The following is a 23,751-nucleotide window of genomic DNA, read 5'->3' as shown; positions in this document are numbered from 1 at the left end:
TTAGCAGGACGATTTGAGATATTTTGCTGACATTGCACATCATGTATATCGCAATGTTGATGCTGAAACAATATATCATGGACTAAACAACCTCTTAGATGTGATAGAACTTTATTAATATTACACATAATCAAATTTGGTTGTAACAAAGTGGAAACTAGTGATCATTTTTTTAAATGAAAGATTCTTCAGAAATTTGACTGTAAACACTCTGCAACAACTATTTAGATGAATAGATGGGGGTTTTCTTGGATGCTCAGGACAAATTTCAACCCTGTCCAGTCAAAAATAAGCAGTAAGTAGAATAGCTTAGAATACACATACAAATAATCACAAAAATGATGAAATTTAGGTCTGAGGGCCAAACATTATAAAATAATTTTTCATAAAAAATATTTGAAGTACAATAATGGGTTTCTGCAAGATTCCATGGATTAAATAGATGTTTTTTAAATGATTTTTTCAAGAAAATCCTTGTCATGAACTGGGAAGGGCCTAGGTGAGTTGGTGTGGAATGACCCTACTTAGATTTGTTGATTAAATCAAACAGAGCTTAGACTTGTTTTTGTCTTCGTAAAAGTATACGTTTTAAATTTTCTCTCTTTCTCTTCCCTATCCACCTTCTCTTTCTGTATCTCTCTCCTTCAAGGCTCTTTCAGATTTGGATTAGAAGGTTTACAGAGCTGCAGTACTTTTCAGGTAAGAATTATTATGACAATAGATCTATCCAATAACTGATTTGTCAAAAAGTTCTTTCTCTAGGAGGAGAAACCTTTTCTTTGGATTATTGAGTATTCCTTTAGCAGAATACATTCTTAACATTCAAACATTACCTCTCACTGAGTTGCAGGCATGCCAGAATTGTACAGAACAGCTATGATGATTGAATGTTCATTGAAAATGTACTACTTCCCTGAAAGTGTAGGAGGTTGCTTCACTTCCTTTTCTTCTCACCTTCTTCACCTTCACCTGTCTTTATCTTCTAGCTGTCTTTTTCTGGGATGTCCAGGCTTGGTGGCCTGAGGGGGTCCAGCCCCGAAGCACAGGCCACCAGCGCAGACACAGTACACAAGCATCCACAGATGGACACATCCACGTGTAGAGAAACCTGCACAGCTGTTTGAAAGAGAGAACTGACCAAGCAGCGGGAAGGCTGAACTCGGGACCTAATACTATGGACCCAACTGGTCCTCAGAGAGATCATCTTCGTTGGTGCCAGCTTTGATTCGTCCAACTTAAATTCCTCCGTCTTTATTTGACATTGGGCATTCTATTTTACATTCCATCCATCAAATAATCATCTGTCCTTCCCTCTGTTTATTCAGTCGATTGAGATTGTTTGTTGCGCTGCAGAGCAAGAAGTGGAGGGCAGGTAATGGATGATGCTGGCCATGGTGACCTAGTGTAAATGGCTATTCCTCAGCACAGCTCAGTGCCAGTATCTACTGCTCGATCTTCCACCTCCATTCCCTCCTCCTCTCACTCCTCCTTCACCTTTCTCCCCTCCATCCCTGTTCACTGCTGCTGGTTGCTGCCCATTCCTGCCTCTCCCCTCCAAAACCATGGTAGGTGCCGGCTTGGGTGTGTGGAAGCTAATGAGAGGTGTCCGCCAGCTGGAGCTTCACCGCCTCATCCTGGCACTGATCATCTTCTGCTTGCTATCTATGGCCTTCTTGGCTTACTATGTCTCCAACAGCCCGAAAATCAAGGAGGCCCCCCCTTTACCCTTCAGTGACTGTGGTGGAGGAGGGGGGATATCACCTGGAGCGAGTACTGGAGCGGCTGGAGCAGGGCCGGGTGTCCAGAGGGCACCACTCTTCCTTCCCTCACGCCAGGGCCGACTTCGACAGGTGAAGGCGATGGACAATTCCAGGACACAGCCTGTAGTTTTGGTGTTTGTGGAGAGCATATACTCCCAGCTGGGCCAGGAGATTGTAGCCATATTAGAGTCTAGCCGATTCCACTACCGGACAGAGATTGCTCCTGGTAAAGGTGACATGCCCACATTGACGGAGCATAACCGTGGACGCTACACACTGATCATCTATGAAAATGTGTTGAAATATGTCAATCTGGATGCTTGGAACCGTGACTTGCTAGACAAGTACTGTGCTGAGTATGGGGTAGGTGTCATTGGCTTCTTCAAAGCTAATGAAAACTCTCTTCTCAGCGCACAGCTCAAAGGTTTCCCCCTTTTTCTACACTCACACCTGGGACTCAGGGATTACCGCATAAACCCCAATGCCCCTCTACTTTACATCACCAAGCCCAACCAGGTTGAGCAAGGCTCTTTACCAGGGGATGACTGGACCATTTTCCAGTCCAACCACTCTACCTATGAACCAGTGCTTCTGGCCAGCACCAAGTCCTCTGAGGTACTGGCACATTTTGGACCCAGCCCCCTGCGGGCCCTCCACGCCACAGTGGTCCAGGACTTGGGGCTCCACGATGGCATTCAAAGAGTTCTATTTGGGAACAATCTCAACTATTGGCTTCACAAACTAGTGTTTGTGGATGCCATTGCCTATCTGACAGGAAAGAGACTGTGTTTGTCCTTGGACCGCCACATCCTGGTTGACGTGGATGATATATTTGTTGGCAAAGAGGGAACCCGTATGAAGGTTTCAGATGTGGAGGTGAGTGAGCCTTGTCATCTATAGTAACACAAGAGACCACGAATGATCAGACATTAATTGTACTTGCCTCTCATATTGCCCAGTAGTTTTGTTTCCTCATAGGCCACACACTGTGTCTGTTAGTGAGAGAAAGAGAGAATATTATGGCTGTGTCGAAAATCACTTACTTCTTACAATAAAGTGGACTATATAGTGAGTTTGCCATTTTCTAGCTTTGTCCAAATGTGTAGTGGGAAATGTTATACCCTATATAGTATCCCGCAATGCATTGTGAAAAGTAGTTTACAACTGGTGGTCACTAACCAAGGATTATATACCTTATGCATAGTGTTCAAGGGGGAAAAAGGTGGTGTGAAAAGTGTTTTTTCATTTTACCGATGAGCCCATTATGTAGTCCTCCCTATAGGACTACTTTAAAATGTAAGAGCTGTTGCAGGTTAAATACTCCTATCGTCTGTGTTTTAAAGGATTGTAAGGCAGTGTTGAAAAAAGCTTAAAGCAACTACAAGGTTCTGTTTGATTATTTTTGCGGCCCCTGTTGAAAAAAATGTTAGTTTTTCCAGAAATGAAGACTGCAATTCCCATGAGCACCACTGCCTCATGTTGTAAAGAAAATGAATAATAAGATAATGTTGTCATCAAGTGAGTGTTAACGTAGGGTGTATTTTTCCTCCTTTTACAGGCGTTGCTCAACACTCAAAACAAGCTGAGAGCTCTGGTCCCTAATTTCACCTTCAATTTGGGATTTTCTGGAAAGTTTTATCACACAGGTATGGCATATCTGACAGTGTTGTATCAGCACAGCTTTCTGGTTAAACACATTCTCTCATGGCACAGCTTTGGATCTTTGCCTTAGTTTTTGTAACAAGCAAAGTTAAAAAAAAAATACAACACTATTGGCATGAATGAACTAGCATGTGTTAACCTTTGCAAAATCTTTCATGGGAATATGTAATGTTGTGTAAGAATCGGTGATTTTTTTAATAATATATTTTACATTCATCCACTGAAATGTTTTATTACAGTTTTACTCTTAGCAGAACTAAAAACAAATCAAGGTCATTATGTTATTGTGACCAATTCCAATTCAACTCTGTCATCTCAGGGTATCTGCCAGTACTGAGTACCAATCTGACAGCAGTACTATTGTCTTTCACAGACTCAATACCTTGTCGCTCACAAAGAGACAGTGTTTAATGTAGATCAGGCCACAATAGTTTTGCCTAAACTGTGTGTGTATGTGTGTGCGTGCGCAGGAACTGATGAGGAGGATCGGGGAGACGACATGCTGCTGCAACACAGGATGGATTTCTGGTGGTTTCCTCACATGTGGAGTCACATGCAGCCTCACCTCTTTCACAACGTCAGCGTCTTGGCTGAGCAAATGAGGCTGAACAAGATCTTTGCTCAGGTTAGCACCACTAATACACATCAGACATGACCAGCACCACTAAGTGTAGTTACATGACTTGTATAAAGCTACATGGAGATTGGAAGGCGTATGTGGCTATGTGGTTATATGATCAATAGCTTGTAGTAAGAGGATTTGTGTGTTGTGGTTACGAGTAGTGTCGGAGTATTCTGATCCCTTCTCTTTTTTGTTTTTTTTCTTGTGCAATAGACCTCTTACAGTCATTTGTGTTAACAGCTGTGGAAGTGAAAGTTTTTAGAAATGTTGGTCATTTATACGAGCATTACACACCTGCATGGGGGTTGGGAATCAGCTTTCTTGCCTGTTTGCTCTTTCTCTCCTGACCTCCACATTTGCCCACATCCCGTCTTCTCTCCACACTTCCCTCTCTCCAGGAGCATGGCATCCCCACAGATATGGGCTATGCAGTGGCCCCGCACCATTCTGGGGTTTACCCAGTTCACAGTCAGCTCTATGAGGCCTGGAAGTCTGTGTGGGGCATCAAGGTGACCAGCACTGAGGAATACCCTCATCTGAGGCCAGCTCGTTACCGCCGTGGCTTCATCCACAATGGGATCCAGGTCAGTCTACAGTCCTTGTTCAATACTTGCATTGCAATAATGTTCCCATCAATAAATGCCTTTCCACACTGACGCACTTTTTAGAAAAATAAGGGTAAATGTGGAAGTGATAATGAAACCTAGCAGCTCAGCAGCTTAGATGTCCTTTTCTATGCAGCTGTGTGGAGACAGTTAAGCAGAAAATAGTTCTGTGAAAACGTTGCACAGCAGGGTTTGTGGCTTAAGCTGAATACACAATAACATAATATGCCTTCTGTCACATACACATCAGAGTCACAAATAAATAAAAATAGAACTTAGGTAAACAGAGAAACCTGCACATTCACATGTACAGGAGCATGGTGTACAGGTGCAGCAGTACAAGGTTCTGCAAAAGGTTCAGTCCTTTTGCAGAAGGAAAAAGCTGTCCTTCAAGCGAAATGTTTTGTTGGACAAAGACCTGTGGACAGACATGGAACAGATAGTGAGCAATGCCATATATGATTTTCAACTGCCTTTGTGTTGCACTGTGGAGGTAAAACAAAGATTCAGTAAGCACCCTCCAGTCTATTCTGGACGAAAGTATTAGAGGGTCATGAATATTGCAGTAAACGCATTCTGATTACAGTTACCCATCTTGACAAATACTGTGTGGATCAAAGCTAAATGCTTCACTGGTCATGATCCAACACTTTTATTTATGAAAAGACACCAAATAAGATCTACACCATATAGACTAAAGGGTAATCTGCTGTTGACATGTCTGATTTGATTTGTATTTTTAATTTGTTGTATATTTAATACATGTTATATAATACATGTTTATACATAGTACAGCTGCAGAGTGAGCACAAAGCCTCCAGTAACCCTGCATAATAAATAAAGCAATTTAAATGTCCTGCATTACAAAAATACACTGCTTTCCGTTAGCTCTCCAATAATATTCTATATGTTGTCCTATAGTATTTTGTTTTCAAGGAAGAGGAATATCTTCAAAAAACAAAGCCTGCGCAGTTGTACCGTTTCAAGTGCAATTTGGCATTTGAAAGCTAGGGATTCCCCCCTAGGGCCACATGGTGGGAAGAAAAAATGGATGTGGATTCCATGGAAATGGATTTCTAAACCGTGCTCTCACATTCACAGTCAGTGCGCACTTTTTTTTAAATCCATGCTCTTGGATTAACAATCCGTGCCCACAGATTTTGCCCTCTTCGCATTGATTAGCTGGAGGCACCATGGATACAAGCAACCCAGCACAGCTACTGACAGTCCTGTCTTTCTGCATGGAGTTTGCCTTTGACAATGATCAATAATCAATAAAGATGATGACAGCAACTCTGTTTGACTGTATGTGAGCAACACACTCTATTTAACTGGAGGAGGAGGAGCGCTGCGGTGCGTCTCTGTGTGAGTAATGTGATGTGTGGATCTCAGTCCTCTGATCAACCGGACAGGTCATAAGAACTATCATTCTGATTAATAGGGGATGGGGTGTGGGTGGGTGAAATAATTAATCTTTGATGAGGAACATATTAATGACATAACCTGCAATGGACTCCAGCAGCAGAAACAGTTTAACTTCACTGATTATTGAAATCTCCCGACTCCTGAGCTCCATCACTGCTGTTTCCTCTGGAGAGTATCCTCTGTACTGTCCTGTTTATAACTACAGATTTAGTTTTGCTGCTTAAAAGAGCCATGGAGTTTGCTACAGTGACATTACTACGTGCATGGAAAGGAAACGTTTAGATGACTGAAAGCAGCCTCTAATTATTAGAGCACAGTGTACATGCCTTGTGAACCTACCTATGAAGGTGCATCTTACTATATGAACACTGAACCCTCCATGTAGCAGGTAAAACACTGTGACATTGACTTTAGATCAAGGGTCCATGTTATTACTGCAAATGCTTTCTGTTGCTCAGAGATGCGCCAGCAAAGCACCTGATCACACCTCATTTTATTATTGATCACTATCAAAGGCAAACTCCACATCAAAAGACAGGATTGTCCGTAGGTGTGCTGGATTGCTTGTATACATGGTGCCTCCAGCTGATCAAGAACAAGAAGGCAAATCTAATTATTAATCCGTTCCCACAAATTTCCACATCCATTATTTTTTTCACCCATTTGGCCTAAGGGGTGCTCCGTAGAAAGCGGTACTAATAAACCAACAAATAACCAAAAATGAATCAGGCGTTATAGCTGTACCTATTGATCAAAAAATGCCCAGATCAACCACAGTTGTGATCCTGCGGCTCAGCCCAGGCTAAACTAAAACAGCAGTAACAACAGTTAAAATGTCACCAGTGTGTAACAGTTTATAAACATGTGCACAAAGATAGACAACAAAGAACACATACTCGGTCATACAAATATACACCAAACAACTCATGATCTCCTTGTGTGTTTTAGGTGTTGCCCAGGCAGACCTGTGGGCTGTTCACCCATACGATATTCTACAATGAATACCCAGGAGGCTCGAAGGAGCTGGACAAGAGCATCAGAGGAGGAGAACTCTTCCTCACTGTCCTCCTAAACCCTGTATGGAAACCACTCCCCATACATACACCAGAGCTGTAGTCTTGAGACTTGGACTCAAAAATTGAGGACTTTGACTTGACTTGGACTCATCTGCCATGAGACTTGAATGCAGAGAGAGAGAGAGAGAGAGGTCATGTATTCAGTTAAATGGCTGCTTGCCGATTGGGGCTGAAGCGACGCAAAATATAAATGACACATCCCCTCCTTAGATTTAAAACAAGTGTGTGTTGTGTGGCTTACTGGCCCAGGCGAGTGGGCTGCCCGCAATTGGTTAATGCCAGCGAATTACTTTTGGACCAGTCCATTTTAAAGGGGAGGCCCTGTTGCTTTTCCATTTTTGTTAGATGGATACATTTAAAACATTTGAATAATTAGTGCAATGTAGCAAGATGGACAAAAAGAAAGAGAAAAAAAATATAAAGGTTGTGCAGAAAAGCTGAGAGAGAAGAGGTTGAAGTGAGGTCTTCAGGCTGATACAGCCAAATGTTTTAAAATAAAATATTACTCATTTGCTGCCTTTACCAGTCAGCTGTCTGAACCTAGCGAGACTGAAGTCACTGGCAGTATAGACGAGATGGGAGAGATCATAATCAATATTTTATAGAACAACAGAAAATTTGTTCAAAAGCATCTCACCTTTAAACACTATTAGCCTTGAGTATTTAAAGAAATGTTGCTTAAAGCCTTTTACAACTTGATGGCTGCATAGGAGAACAGCTGCAGTGGTTAGTTGGAGGTTGGTGCTGAATCTTCATAATTTTACATATTGGGCTACTTGTTTAGCAGGTGTGGGTCGATGACTAATGTGGGGGCCTCTTCTTTAACTGATCCTGGTTTTAATTGTACAGTGACAACTTCATTGAGAGTGTTTTCACTGAGATATTGGACACACACAGATGCTTTGATTCATTACTTGCAACTGGACGTTAAATGCTCCGTTTCCATATAAGTATTTTCTGTGATTTTGGACGAATGTTATAGTAATTTTCATCCTAAGCATTGATGGACCAGAAGCTGCTTCTTGACTTACAAGTCTCAAAGACTTTAGACTTGACTGAAGACTTAAAAACAGCTCTTGTGTACACACATACACGCACGCATAAAATCATGTTGAATAGATAGAGCATTTTTGCTTATGGTATGCAATCTTCTTTTGAGTTTCTTTATTTTTTGTGTGACTAACTTTATGATAATTATTCTGCTCAAATTATATATTTGCAACACCAAGAAGTCCTGATCGTTTTCAAACTTAAAAGCTGTTGGTCATTATCTAGCTAATTTTGTCTCAGCCTGCTGGTTTGAGCTGAGGATCTTACTGCTCTGACAACAGCTCCAGGTAAATATTAAACTAACTTTCAAAATACATTGTGCTCTCAATCCAGATCAGTATCTTCATGACCCACCTGTCTAACTATGGCAACGATCGGCTGGGTCTGTACACCTTTGAGTCCTTGGTGAAGTTTGTCCAGTGTTGGACAAACCTCAAGCTGCAGACGTTGCCCCCGGTCCAGCTCGCTGAGAAATACTTCCAGATCTTCCCTGAGGAGAGAGACCCACTCTGGCAGGTCAGTATTTTCATGTTGTTTTTGGAAATCATAATTTCATCACAGTACATCTAATTTATTGTTAAAAAGCTTTTATTCACGCTCACAGTTCAGATTAAAGGGGACATCTGACTGTTTGAGTGACAGAAGTTGCTAATACTGATAAGCAAGGCGATCTTGTGCACAGCATAAGCAAATGTTGTAGGAACACTGGAATTAAAGCATAGTTTTGAATGTATTTTGTTTCTTAAAAAGTGCAATGAGCCAGATTCATTTTTTTATCTTTATTTTTTTCCAGAACCCTTGTCATGACAAGAGACACAAAGATATCTGGTCTAAAGAAAAGACTTGCGACAGACTCCCCAAGTTCCTTGTCATTGGACCACAGAAAACAGGTATCTGTGTGTGTGTGTGTGTGTGTGTGTGTGTGTGTGTGTGTGTGTGTGTGTGTGTGTGTGTGTGTGTGTACACTATCGGTCAAAAGTTTGGACACACCTTCTCATTCAATGTTTTTTATTTATTTGTATTATTATCAATACTGAAGACATCCAAACTATGAAGGAACACGTGGAATTATGTAGTAAACAAAAGTGTAGCCACCTTTTGCTTTGACAGCTTTGCACACTTCTGGCATTCTCTCAATCAGATTCATGAGGTAGTCACCTTGAATGGTTTTCAATTAACATCTGTGCCTTGTCAAGAGTTAATTTGTGGAATTTCTTGCCTTCTTGATGTGTTTGAGACCATCAAGATCAGGATCAAGATCAATACGTGCGCGTGTATGTAGTTTGTGTGTGACCGCCCTTATATATACATACATATACATATACATTTTGAGTAGTGTATACATATCTCTCTTTATTTTTATAAATGTCTTGTTTTTTCTATAAGGCACTACAGCGCTTCATTCATTCCTGAGCCTCCATCCAGCAGTCACCAGCTCCTTCCCCAGCACAACCACCTTTGAGGAGATCCAGTTCTTCAGTGGAGCAAACTATGACAATGGGATTGACTGGTAAAGATAACACTACCGCATACTGGACTCTGCCCTCAAATAGTCTTTAATACATAGTTACAGCCCCAACACAGCATGCCTTAAAATATTTTTTTTTTTGTTTTTTTCTACTTCTTGTTCTTTTCATTGGATGTTATTTTTGCAAGCAAAAATTGGAACAGCCTGGCTACTGTCCACAGAAAAAAATACTGTAAGATTCCCAATTTGATCTCAGCGCTATGAAAAGTTGTATTAATAAGTAGGCAGATTTTGTTACTTTCTAATCTAGAATGCCCGTTTTGAACTGTCTCAAGTACTGGAGCAACATATCAACGGGAAAACAGACTTTTACACAACACAGACGCTCTCCATCGAGTAAATGCCCGTCTGTTCACTCTTGTTTTTTATGCGCATATATATATATATATATATATATATATATATATATATATATATATATATATATTAGGGCCCGACCGATATGGATTTTTTGGGGCTGATGCCGATACCGATTATTAGGGGTGAAAAAATCTGATAACCGATTAATCGGCCGATTTTTTATTTTTTTTTATAAAGTTTTAAAATTTTATTAATTTAAGTAATATATCTACATATTTACTTTTTTTTTTTTAAGAAATGGCTGCTTTTGAGCCTTTCAGACACTTCTACAAAGAATTAAAGGCAGAAAAATAATTTCAAATCCTTTTTATTGCTGAGTCAAGCAGCATATTAACATGACAACCATCCAACATTAGGCCTACAACAAGGCACCATTAGCTACTGCTCTTCACGCCGACAGGAAGACCGACTGATCATCTCAGTAATATACCACGGATTTATCATGAATCAAACTCGGACCAGAAAAGCGTTTTCAACTACTCCCCCCTCCCTCCCCTCCGCTGGTCGGTACCTCCCGTCTTAACTCACGTTACTCATTTTGCTCCGGTCTTATCTGGAGACATGCAGCTGCCTCAGTGAGAGAAGTAGCTAGTCGATTACGTAATGTGTACTTTTATGTTTATTCTACCGTTAATGGCACGGCTAATATGTGTAGCAAGGCTAATAGCAGATGCTAATTCTAACTTTAGCTAGCATATTACATAGTGCTTAAACGTTAACATCGGCGTGATCGAGACCAACACAGCGGGGAACATCGTGAAGTGGGTTGAATTGAAACTTGTTGACTTATTGTTTATTTCACAAACTTGTTAATTTACCGTTGAGGCGGACCGCTCTCCTCCGTGCGTCCCTGCCGCTGCCTGCTCCAGATCAGTCACTCTGCAGTGTTGTGAGGTGGTTAGTGGATAGTGGATGGAGTTTGTCATGAGGTCGGTGCACCCTCTACAGGATAAATAGCCTAATGTCGGGGGATCTTTTCAAATGGGGGAACATTTTCAAAGTGAAACCAAGTCTTATTCCCTGCATTTTATTTCTGAAAATATCGGCGACAATCGGCGAGTTTTGGCCGATTACCGATTAGTCTCAAACGGGCTATAATCGGCCGATAAATCGGTCGGGCCCTAATATATATATATATATATATATATATATATATATATATATACAAGAGGTAACTATGCTCAGGCCCGGTTGCGACCAGAGCAATGTGAGTGCAGGCCAGCGGGGGACTGGGGAGGAGGGACAATCGTGCTTACAATCGTTCACGATACGGAGCAACTGAGCCAAGTGTGAGTGTGCCCTTAGATGGAAACACAATAAAATGAAATGGGCTGGGTTTGAATACTTTTTTAGGCACTAGCCTAACAAGCACTTGCTTTATCTGTGTTCTCCTCAGGTACATGGACTTCTTCCCATTCCCTTCTAATGTCAGCACAGACTTCATGTTTGAAAAGAGTGCCAACTACTTTGACACAGAGGTGGCTCCTAAGAGAGCTGCTGCCCTGCTACCCAGAGCCAAAATCCTGGCAGTGCTCATTAACCCATCTGATAGAGCGTACTCCTGGTACCAGGTGAGAACCAGCACACACTCTACAAAACTGTACACACTGGAGGTGTGAATCTTCACTGGCCTCACAATTCGATTCAATTATGATTCATCCGTAATGATTCGAATGCAAAACAATTCTCAATGCAGCTCAGTGTATGGCATCCTCAATGATCAAACATCAAAACATAAACATTACCAAAACAAAACATTTATCCACCTGCAGTGCCTTATACGATTGTTTTAATCTACAATAATATTGTTTTCACATGGCAGCTTTAAGATAAGGCATCTATTGACTCTGCTGTACACACCTCTCTCAGAGGTGGACAGCAAGGTTGACCGCGCCTCCTCAGATCTCGGCTGATTAGCTGGGCTTGCTGTAACGGCTATTATTTATGGCTGCAGACGTTAGCTTCAGGTGAAAATGGCTAAAATGATTAGTAATTGTTGTGAGGCAGAAGTCACGCTCAGCATGGGTCTCGTCCAGTTCGTGCTTCCCAGCAAGTTTATAAGGTCCGACATGTGCCCCGAGATGTCCATTTAAAAAAAAATACTAGGTGAATAATTTTTTTATCACTCGCAGATGATTTCTGCCTCCCTCTGACATACCTCCTACATAATTAACATTAGCCTAATGTCTGGCCACTATTTCAAGCATGGGAGCAACGTCACAGCTTAACTTCTGTGTCAGGCTGTACAGGTTCCTCACAGCAGTTGTAACGCTCTTCACTGTTACGTGTGTGTGTGTGTCTGTGTGTCTGTGTGTCTGTGTGTGTTGATGACCACAGCACCAGAGGGCCCACCAGGACCCTGCAGCCCTCAACAACACTTTCCATGCTGTGGTGACTGCAGGCCTCTCAGCCCCCAGGGACCTGCAGGCCCTTCAGAGGCGCTGCCTTCATCCCGGGATCTACGCTACTCACTTGGAGCGCTGGCTGCAACACTACCAGCCCAGCCAGGTAACAAACACTGGAGCAGGTGGACATTAGTGTGGTCCTATATACTTCAATGTCACGGTCAGCAGCTGGTTTACTCGTTTCCATCCAGATATTTTGACACAGAAATGATACAATATTATGATCGCTTCACTTCACAAAGCATTCATGCTCAGTTGACTGTGTTTTCACTTTGTGGATGGGTTCCCGCCTAAATGGAAATGCTTTTATCGAGGTTACACTTACTATTTTAGGCTTGGCTTTACAAATTGTTTGCTTCATTGCAAAGTGTTTTTAAGCTGTCTTATATACTCATGAAACGTCTGGAAGAAGAAAAACATAACTAGTCAATATGGGTGTAAGGGTGCACTAAGGTCACTGTTCTGGACATACCTGGGTTTTGGGTCACAGTTTAGTCAGGTCTGGTTCAGTGGGGGAAAAACAACAAAAAATCCCAAATGAATTTGGAAATTTGTAAGAAGAGGAAACTCATCAACTTTTGCATTACATGGAAGCAGCAGTTGTTCATCTTAAGGAAATATCATCAACAATTGTGCAGATACGAGTGATGTATGATACTGAGTATGTGTGTGTTGTAGTTGCATATCGTGGATGGGGCCTTGCTGCGGTCCAACCCAGCACTAGTGATGGAGGGAATCCAGAGGTTTCTCGGTGTTACTCCCATCTTCAATTACACCCAGGCTCTAATGTTTGTAACACACGCACGCACTACTAAAAGAAATACAAATAAATACAGAGAAATGAACCCAGCTATGATTCCATGTATCACATGTGAAAGGTGTATTAATGTATTATAATGTTTCTGCAGGTATGATGACAGCAAAGGTTTCTGGTGTCAGCGGGTGGAAGGAGGTCGAGCCAAATGTCTGGGGAAGAGTAAAGGCAGGAAGTACCCAGAGATGAGTTCTGAGGTACATCTACACCTCATCAACTCACTTCACTCACTGACCAGCATGTGCAAGCACTAAAACTTGAAGGATAATTCTGGTTTACCAAAACTTTCCAAGTTACAGATTTTATTAAAGAGTAACTAAACCCCAGAGGTGCCTCTACCCTGGAAATTAAAAAAATGCCTCAACATGGGCAGGGATGGCAGGGGGTGGCATGACATGCCCATATACTCCCCCTCTTCACAACCACACGTACACACATATACACATAATACACACACACATACACACCAACCTGCTATTAGCTAGCATATTAGCAAGGGTTTGTCACCACAAAACACGTTGAATGTCATGATGTCGTGACTTCCTGGACTCCCTGTCTGTTAGCAAAGACATTTTTATGTAACTACTCAATCACTTCTTCACTGATGCTCTCCCAAAGTCTATTCAATCATGAGACATTGATTTTATAGGAGGGGACACAGAGGGAGGAAATCGGTCGCCTATGATCCGCTAACAGCAAAATTCAATTGCAAAAGCCAGATTGTAACCTGAAGAGGGAAGTCACTATGCATATTTATAACACAATATGTCGAATTCAAATACTAATATAAGGTATGCTAATAAGGTGTGGACCTGAATCAGTCAATCAACACTACTAAACACCCATATACTGTACATTGTTTTTCAGCTGAAAAGGGGTGTAGTTACTCTTTAAGAGCTAGGCAAGTTCTGCCTGTTTACATCTGGTCATATTCTATATTTTTCCTCTTGTCAACACATCCCATGAAGTATCCTACTAACAAACTACACTGTTGCACTGGGTGACATGTTCATTCAATACCATGAACACACATTATTTATTCACAAACACTGTCTTACTGCCCCACTTACTCAGAATACATGTGTGAACTGCAGCACCTCACCACAGTGGTTTGAAAAAAAAAAAATGTAATTGAAGGAAAATTTTAAAATTGAAAGACAATAAAAACAAAAGGCAAAAATAAGCAAATGAAAAGTTAGTTTAAAGAGTGCATAGAGCACAGAAACTAAAAGCTGTGCACCTTGCTTGGTTTTGATCCTGGGAACACTGATTTTGCCACCAGCCGTGACGATTTGCTTTTCCTTTACCAGTTTTACTGCACTGAGTTGCAGCGATGGACCAGCTCCAGAGTAGGGTCAAGCTGTGCTCGCTCGCCTCCAAGTTGCCCGCGGTGACAGTTAACAACTGTGGCCAACCTATATTAAGCACCCGTCTCCCCCTAAAATCGATACTCAACTCATGTCTGTGTCAGCTCTCAGTGCCCTGTAGCTTCTAACCGAATCTCTCTAGTTTCTCTCGTCCTGTTTGTACTTTCAAACATCTGCTGTGTTTTACTGTTTCGTCCTGTTCACTTTCAGCTGTTTCCAGAGTTATGTTTAGTTACTCGTGGTGAAAACACGTTTCCTGTGATGCTGCTTCATAATAAAAGCTTTAACTGACTAAATAACAGGGGGCTTTTATTGTGAAGTTATAAGAAATATAACGTGTTTGTAACTGTACTATAACCGATAGTACTGCGGCGATTGGGACAAATGTCATTGGTTTAAGACACACCTTCAAGTAGGTCGCCCAGTTGGGGTGGAAATGCAAATCCCTGTTGCGCCAGGCTGCCACACCAAGTCAAACCGACTAGAGCCAGGCCGGCAGATGTGATGGAAAAACGGCATGAGTAAAGGTGTCCCAGATGATCTGCTCTGATTGTTGGCACACATTTAGGTGTATGCAACATTTAAAAAGATTGTAAGGTGTTTAAATGGATTTTAATGCACGGTGTTATGATTTGAATGGAGACTTAAGCGTACATAAACTACAGGTCTGAGTCCCCAGACAAGGGATTCCTTGTCTTGTTTTTCATGTAGACCCGGGATGAGAAAAGTTACGACCACTTATGTGACATTCGGATCGGCAGCAACACACTGAATGTCAGTGATGAATATCTGTGTTCAACAAACAGCCAAAACCTGTCCATTAAGTCCTAAACTGAGTAGTTCTCACCATGTACTCTTATCAGCATGTCGTGGTTTCTCTGTCACTATGACAACACTGGAAACTCTGAGCTGTGGCATACTACATATTAACAGAGTTTTGATAAGGTGGCTCTGATGTTTATTGCCCTTCTCTTTGTTTTTCATATATTGGAAAACATCAGATAAAAATAAGTAAATGGTGCATTTTTTTCTGATGTAGTGAAACATTATTAAATTGTAAAATTAAAATGGATATGATCAGATTTTGTGGCATCTTGGCCGGTTCTAAGGCACAGCAGGGGGGCTGCAGCACCCACTTCAGGAAGCAACAGAGCAACAAATGTGGATTAAACACGCTGCTGAAAATCGTCCTCAATAAATGCTCTACTTCCTCCTGTTTGAGTAATGTTTGTCCAAACAACAGTGTCCAGCTGTTTTAGAAAATAACTGAGCCTTTTAAAAAAATGTAATGGTAGATTTGTGATCAATTTTGAAAGATCCTCTGTCAGAATTAATGGACTTGTAGCTGAGAGCCACAGACAGGGCAGAACTCACATAGTGTTGGTTTGAATGAGCTTTACTGACAATAAAATGTAATAACACAATGTTATCCTTTAAAACGTCAGTAACAGAGGAGACTCTGGTCATATCAACAACACTGGAGGATCCCCACAATTATATTGAGGTTATTTTATGCAAAGAGACAGAAGAAGATCATTGTACGTTTAATTTCTGTATGTTATAACAAGTCATTTTTCTTTTGTATTTCTGATCTCTGACCAACATATTTTTTTTGTGTGTGTGCAGTCACGTGCCTTCCTGGCAGAGTACTACCGTGAGCACAACATGGAGCTGCTGCATCTGCTGAATCGGTTGGGCCAACCGCTTCCGTCCTGGCTTCGCCAAGAACTCCAGAGCACAAGCTGGAGCTGAGGCCACATGCTGACACACACACAGACACACCACAGAAAAGCAAGCCGGGACTGGAGTCTGTGGGTGAGCCAACACGTGGCTCTTGATTAGACTGGACTACCTGATCTGAAACCTACAGCAGCACACACTAAAAGAGCTACAGCCGATGTTACTGGTGCTCCTGTTCCACTATAACATGAGACCCTCTCTAATTGTTGGTCACTACTGGAGAAGGTTACCACTGGACTGCTGATTTGTTGCCAATCTTCCTCGAGCACTGGACAGCCTTCAGCCTCACTGGTGACGGACAGGGGCTGACACTGTATTCATCAGTTTGCTGTGGATCCAGAGGACTGGGTGACCAGCAGGTGTGAGGCATAAAGAACAGGTCAGACAGCCTTAATATGAGGAGAGAAACTCACAGGATGAGACTGTGTGGATGTAAGTGTATGACTGGATACAGGACTAACATGCACAATCAAACAGACACACACAGAAACCTCATCTGTACACAAGAATGATTGTAAAGCAATCGATTTTCAAAAGAAGTTGTATATGTTAGGTTTGATGCAGAGATGGGAAACAAAATGGCTGTGAGCGTGAAGCAGACAGTACAGACAGACAGCCCATATCCTGGTCCACATTTCTCTGTTACTCACACATATACCTGCAGGTGTAGCCAACAGTTGAGGTGGTGCTATCCCCTTCATCCTCACAGTATTCAACTCTGTTCACTGTAATGAATTGAATATGAAGATAGGTCAATGTAAATATCATGTGTGTAAGTACATGACTGAAGCCCAGGAGTGGTCCAGGCTCTGCCCACACTGACATCCTATCAAGGAAACAGCTTTATGACTATTATTATTCACTGAGGTAAAGATGGTTTGTAAATGATCATTGACTGAACTCCACATTTGCAAAGGTCTCCCTCCATTCTCCTTTTTTAAATTTAGATTGCTTATATACCTGCTTTTAGCCAGGGGTGTCATTATTTCCATTCTAAATCAAAAATGGATCGAAACGAACTTTTAATTTCGAACCAGATCTGCAATTATCCCAGTACTATTTTTCTCTCCACCCCCACCTTCTTTCATGCGTCCAAAGAAAACAAAGCAAAACTTCAGAGGCGACACAGCTAGCATAGCAGTAGCCTGCGGCTACACTTTCAGACACTTATCCTGTGTGCACAAAGACAATCAACTGACTGCCGCGAAGGTAACTCGTTGGGTTTAGTTTCTTTCTCCGAGATCCTTTATTGATTTATTTTCAGGGCTTGCTTAGGACAGATTTTAGAAAATGAACTTTGTAACAAACTGAATTTCTTTTCCTTTATTTTATTGCAGAATCCCCAAATTGCTGCATTTTTGTTGTGCTTTGGAATCTTTGTCGAACTCAAAAAAAAACCCCACCAGGATAAAGTCAAGCTGCTTCTGTAAAATACCCCTATCTTGGGCTTAAAACCAATGATCTGTTGACCTTAGCAAATCCAGATGCAATAGTCTAACAAAGGCATAGCCGTCAGTGCTGAAAAATATGTTTAAATCAAAAATCAATCAATTGAGGATTTGGAGAATCATGACATCCCTACTGTTAACCCTAATCACATAGCTGATTCTTTTTTTTTATAATCCATGTTTCCACATATGGAGTGAACCAAACAACACACTTGTTGGGCAAAGGTTGTGTTGTAGGACTGGATTTTTACTTAGTCAGCAAAAAAAGCTGAAATATGTACAACTGATGTGTACATATTTAGTGATGACCATTTGTATTCCAAGAAATGGTCTGCTGTACATTTACAAATTAAATTTGTCTGTAGAGACAAATGTGAGCCTAAAGTGAAATTCTAATGATGTAGTATTGCAGAGACAGATTTTAGAAACTGTGGTTGATAAGCTGATACCCTTCCTGCCAGGTAAATATCTTTCAGTCACCTCTGAAGTTTGGGACTTCTCCTTTCTGTTTATAGTCTGATGACATCATTATGACATCATCAGGGTTGTTTTCTCAGACTTGACGAAGAAACTCAGAACCACAGAAAACATACAAATGTTTTCACAGACACAGGACCAACCATGACTAGTAAATTGACTTGTGTAATGTAAAGTGACCTTAACCAGCTGCTAACAGTATTGTTTGGTATAAAATGTGCTTTGTAATTGTTTGTCATCAATCAAAAGTGTTTTCACCATTTTAACAGTGATAAATATTTAAACAGCTGTATACAGTGATCCTGACATGATGTCGTCATGCAATACAGCCCTGGACCAGAGATAGTTAAAACCCAGTGTGGGTTGAGTTTTACTGTGAGAAGGGGATCAGCACCTCAGTCAGTTAGAGCGCTACACTCTCAGAAAGAAAAAAAAGACACAGTACATGTCAAGTATCTTCTGTTAAAACTGTCACCGGACACACTCACGCTCTTGTCCATCTGAGGACAGTCACCCACAAATTGGACAGGAGAACAGACATTGGAGCCAGTATGGAGATGAACGAGCTGCTGTCTTGTTTTCTGTTTGTTTTGTATAAATGTCAAAAAGGCCAACACTGTATCATCTCTAATAAATGCATAGGGAGGTTGGAAATGATGGCTCCCGTGTCTTTTTTACCCCAACCTTCATGTTACGTGATTGTAGAAATAGTTGACCATAAGTCTTATGGTCAACTACTACAGTAGAGAGCCAATAGCCTCTTCAAAACCATATCCAGGAAAGGGACACAACAGGTGAATAGGGTAAATTTTTTACAATATTTCCAGGTTCAAAATTCTTGTTTAAATTCTGAAGATATTTTAGAGAAGTTTTGTTTTTACATTTATCTCATTTCATCACTCCATAATTCAGAACACTTTTTTTTATTTATTTTTTTTAGAATAAAATGTTCTATAAATGAGGTTATGATGTTAGTGCTACTGACAGAGATTTCTGGCTCAATGTAGGAGAAAAATAAACTCATTTTGAGAAAACAGCCTTTAAATGTATGTATTGTAAGGCCACACATGATGATACTTATTATTTTCACCCTAACTTCCCCACATGATTTCTTACATAAGACACTTATTTTTTGTATTACCGACCAGCAAAAGGAATAGAAAAAAACATGAATCCCTGTGGCTATTTTTCCTACTTCTATTCAGTTCAATATCACTTGTAGCAGACTGGACTGCTCCTTTCCTCTCCCCACAGCAGAGATTGCTGTGGGGAGAGGAGGGGCTGTGGTAGAGTGGGTGTGGCAAACGTTATATAGTGAGTGCACACCTGTGGGTGAAAAAAACCAGGAGAGTGTCTGTGAGGACAAGCAGAGACTGGGAGCAGAAGCAGAGGAAGAGGGTCTGGAAAGGGAGGAGTGTTGGGAGATAACCACTGGAGAGACCAAGTCTGAGGACCAAGGTTCACCTATCATCAGAGCGGGTTTGGGAAAGTTTACCTTTTTTGCTGCTGAGGCAGGTGTGAACTACAGCTCCTGACTGTGAGTTTTTAACAGTGGATCATTACTCTTCATTTGGACACTTAGTATTTCCTTTTTGCCCAGAGACTGCCTTCACTGAATTCAACCACTGCTCCCCCACCCCATCCCATTTCACACCAGCCCACATCCCTTTACCCTTTCACAAACCTGGGAAATCTCCACATCTCCCAAGTTGGACTCTCCCTTCCCCTTCCTGTCCCAGTCATACCACATGGACTGAACACACACACACACCCACACACACATTCCGATTCACCCTACATTGCTGGACATTTATCAATTCACATTATTTTAATGCCTTTAAAGCCCAAGAAGGAGATTTAATTTGGACGAAGTGAATTATGTTATTTCTGGTATGTTTTCTGGTATGATCCAGGACCAATTATGAACTGTGTTGAAGTATGTTGGTTATGTTAACAAGAGTCAAATTTATTTCGTCCTGAAATTTGGATTTGATTAATAATTACTGAAAGTTAAACTGGAAGTGGACATTCTTTTGATTATTATTTAACCCTCTTGTTTGGACCTTTCTTGGTGTGTTCACTTATTGAGGCCGAAAACCCTGAGGTATATTTTATAAATTTGATATAATTAATGTTATATCTGGCGCCTTAATTATGATACTTGTAGGCCTTCTTAAGTTACGCTACACACTACATAATCCGTTATAGGGATTCTGTGCACACTTATTTGGTGGAATGGAAACACACTCAGGTGTTGAGGTCACTCAGTGTGGATGTTGGTACAGACTCACTGAACAGGAGAAGCGACTGCTGGCTAATGCTGAGGTTTAATCAGTGATGATTGGATAGGGAAGTAAATCTAACCAGCAGATTTGGTCACACTTTCAGAAGACTTATAATAAATTCATTACTGAACCAAACTTAATGAATGTTTTTTTGTGACAAAGTAGTTTGTGTTCCACTCATTCCATCACAGAGAAATAAGCGCTGTAGAAATCATTGGAACTGAAGACTGCCATGTTATACATTTTTAACTTTTTTACTTCAAAAAGGTGAAACTTTTATATATTCTAGATTCGCCTCCATGCCACGCAGCATTGATGCAGTAATTCGTGCAAAAGGAGCCCAGACCAAGTATTGAGTGCATAAATGAACATACTTTTCAGAAGTTCAACATTTCTGTATTATAAATCCTTTTTTGATTGGTCTTATGTAATATTCTAATATTTTGAGATATAGAATATATGAAAGTTTCACTTTATGAATTAAATCACAGGAAAAAAATGGGCTTGATATTCCATGATATGTTTTTTTGAGATGCACCTGTACATGTTCTTTACAAGTGTATGCTAACTTTTGACCATGACTGTATGTAAGTATGTAGAGATGGAACAGACGGATCCCCTGGTTAGCTGGAGAAAAGGGCGAGGAAGAATATTTGGTAGCTCTCAATTTATGTTATGCATTTTGTATAAGGAATGTAGAATTATTGACTTCATAGTAACAGTCTTCAAAGTACAACCCAGACTCCCAGACATGTGTATTAGTCAGTAATTTGTATCAGTCTCAATTAACAATCTACTGCTGGCCTGATCGATTTCACCATCACTGGATCCAACATAAAGGAATTTCCCTTAACAGTGAAGCCTGAGCCTCACAGTGACAGTGACAGCAGTGATCACACAGTGCTATGGAGACTTGGACATAATGAAAGAAACACTCTGAGAAAATAACTAAACACATGCACTCCAAATGCAGAAATATACTTTAATACTTTGAACACTCATGAGCTGCAAGCAAATAGCATTGTAATGAAATACACACACACAGAGCTAGAGCTGCTCCAAGAAAATCTTAGCCTTAATCTGTGCACAGCTGTCAGCCCACCCCCCACCCCCAACTCAAACACACGGATACTTACAGAACCAAAGAACTCTTATTCTCTGCTGGTGTCACTGGGGTCATGAATGATGCTTCAAAGATAATTCACAGTGACAAGTGTTCTAAACACTAAACAGCCCCTCCACACATGTGCTAAGACTTACATAAACAAATCTCTCGTGTGTCTGGCTTTTGCAGAAAATTCCAGAATATAACCTCAAAATAGTGCTAATATTAGTTGGACATGGTTGTTGTTCCTGATAATTCAACTGTAGTTTGGCAGAGCAAGTTATATGTGGTTTATGTAGTTTGGAAATACACACTCATCTTGGATTTTTATGGTTTTTAAAGGGGAATTCTGGCACTTTTAAACCTGGGCCCTATATTTACATGTTTTGGTGTGTAAATACTTACCAGAAGTTTCGGAAACGGTCCAGTAGATTGCATCAGCTGGCAATGGCTGCCAAGAAATCCTTTGGGTCAACTCTAACTGTAAGTTTTAGTTTTGTCCACTAAAAGTGCTTGTTTTTGCCACTGACGGGCGTCAGGAGTGACAGGAGTGTCATGATTTTGGTTTTTGGTGTGGACTTTTTTCATGTTTGGTGTGTACTTCTGCTTGTGAGTTTCAGAGGTGCGTCTTAGGCTGAGGCATGGTTTACCTGGAGGGCTGAACTGGAGCTGGACACACATACCTGCAGTGAGCCTCCTCATCACCCCTTGGTCAACTCCATTCGCTGCCAGATTGTTTCTGACACCACACCGTGGAAGTTACTTTGAAGCTAAGATCTGAGTGTTATTTCCTAGTGCTACTTTGTCTCTCTACCTGCTTTAATGCTGTTCTTCTCCTCATCCTCCCCAGTGTTGGCTTCTCGACGCTCTCCACCAACCAGCCTCCTGCCAGTGCACCTCTGCCACCTGCCACACTCCCCCCAAGACTCCCCGAACCGAGACACTCTCAGGACCCGGTCTACTCACTGGTAACCTTTCACCGGAACCCAGCCAGCCACTACGCTTCTCTGCATGCTTTGGAGCTTCATGACCTCAATAACCCCTCTACTCACTGAGCTCTCTTCACCTGCTTCAACGAGCTACCCCTGAACTGCACTAATATTCACTGATTGTTGAATAAATCATCTTATAACCTTCTCCTGTCTGATTGTCCGCTTTTGGGTCCATCTACAAACCCCCAAACTGTCACGCTGAGGTTGTTTTTGTAAGTGTCTGACAGCATTACAAAAATGATTCCTATGGAGAGAGACCTTTTTGTTAAATCAGATCCTTTTGTAACCAGAACGTCTTGCTCTGAGGTGAGTTCTTACAGCTGGTGCCTCACCTAGATCAGCTAAATAAGTAAACTCTTAAGATTTAGGTAAACCTATATCTGACTCACATTTCTACAGTCATCTCCTGGCAACAACTCACCTATCGCAAGATTTCAGAGCGAGACTTCTTGAGCAAGATTTGGGTCCAATGGGCTGGGCCAATTTAGGAACAGGAAACTATGTAAATCCAGTTTTACACAGCAGACAGACCTATAATTTAATTATTTGGGGATGATCATCTGCCTTTACAGACACATACAGCAGAGAATAATCAGTGTAACGCTGAAAGTAATTCCATGAATATTTAATTTGGTTAAATAAGAAACAAAAGCAGAGGGCCGAGAACCGAGCCCTGAGGTACTCAGCATTTTACATTTCTAAATTTTGATGTAGTTAACAACACGAGAGCAGGGCCTGAAATACCAAATTGATTTTCCATTTAGTTTAGTATACAGTGATCAAAGGTGTCAAAAGCCATGCTGACATCTAGTGATCAAAGTTGCGAGGTGTAGTCCAGGAGATACTGTGGGCCAAATCTGAGGTGAATTGTTCACCTTTTCATAAAAGCATGAAACTTGATAAAGTTGTGCAGTTTGGGGTCTTGAACATTTTCAGATATGAAGCCATTGCAAAAATGCTATGAAGCGGCCATTTTACTTACTGCCATAACTGAATTATATATTTTGCATCATATCTCCTGAACCAAACA

At 41.1% G+C, this 23,751-nt stretch overlaps 1 protein-coding gene and 1 long non-coding RNA gene across 2 annotated transcripts in view; both read left to right on the top strand.

The window, feature by feature from the left end:
- Positions 1–18,993, top strand: part of ndst2a (N-deacetylase/N-sulfotransferase (heparan glucosaminyl) 2a) — a 41,698-nt gene extending 22,705 nt beyond the window's left edge. The window contains exons 3-16 of the mRNA XM_084376076.1: positions 650–699; positions 987–2,636; positions 3,319–3,406; positions 3,893–4,047; positions 4,443–4,628; positions 7,023–7,151; positions 8,534–8,716; positions 8,994–9,090; positions 9,587–9,710; positions 11,485–11,659; positions 12,426–12,596; positions 13,172–13,281; positions 13,402–13,504; positions 16,301–18,993. Coding sequence (XP_084232202.1) covers positions 1,563–2,636; positions 3,319–3,406; positions 3,893–4,047; positions 4,443–4,628; positions 7,023–7,151; positions 8,534–8,716; positions 8,994–9,090; positions 9,587–9,710; positions 11,485–11,659; positions 12,426–12,596; positions 13,172–13,281; positions 13,402–13,504; positions 16,301–16,426 — 2,721 coding nt within the window. The 5' untranslated portion in view covers positions 650–699; positions 987–1,562 and the 3' untranslated portion in view covers positions 16,427–18,993. The remainder of the gene's footprint in view (positions 1–649; positions 700–986; positions 2,637–3,318; positions 3,407–3,892; positions 4,048–4,442; positions 4,629–7,022; positions 7,152–8,533; positions 8,717–8,993; positions 9,091–9,586; positions 9,711–11,484; positions 11,660–12,425; positions 12,597–13,171; positions 13,282–13,401; positions 13,505–16,300) is intronic.
- A 715-nt stretch (positions 18,994–19,708) lies between these two features.
- On the top strand, positions 19,709–22,834 carry LOC311270427. The gene is made up of 3 exons (XR_014624257.1): positions 19,709–19,876; positions 22,350–22,481; positions 22,580–22,834. It is a non-coding gene; the product is annotated as an uncharacterized lncRNA (long non-coding RNA).
- The last annotated feature ends 917 nt before the right edge of the window (positions 22,835–23,751 follow it).

This window comes from Pagrus pagrus (assembly GCF_965226575.1).
Source record: "Pagrus pagrus genome assembly, chromosome: 15".
NCBI lineage: Eukaryota > Metazoa > Chordata > Actinopteri > Spariformes > Sparidae > Pagrus > Pagrus pagrus.
The sequence above is the reverse complement of the archived record's forward strand: the minus strand, read 5'-3'. Positions and strand labels throughout refer to the sequence as shown.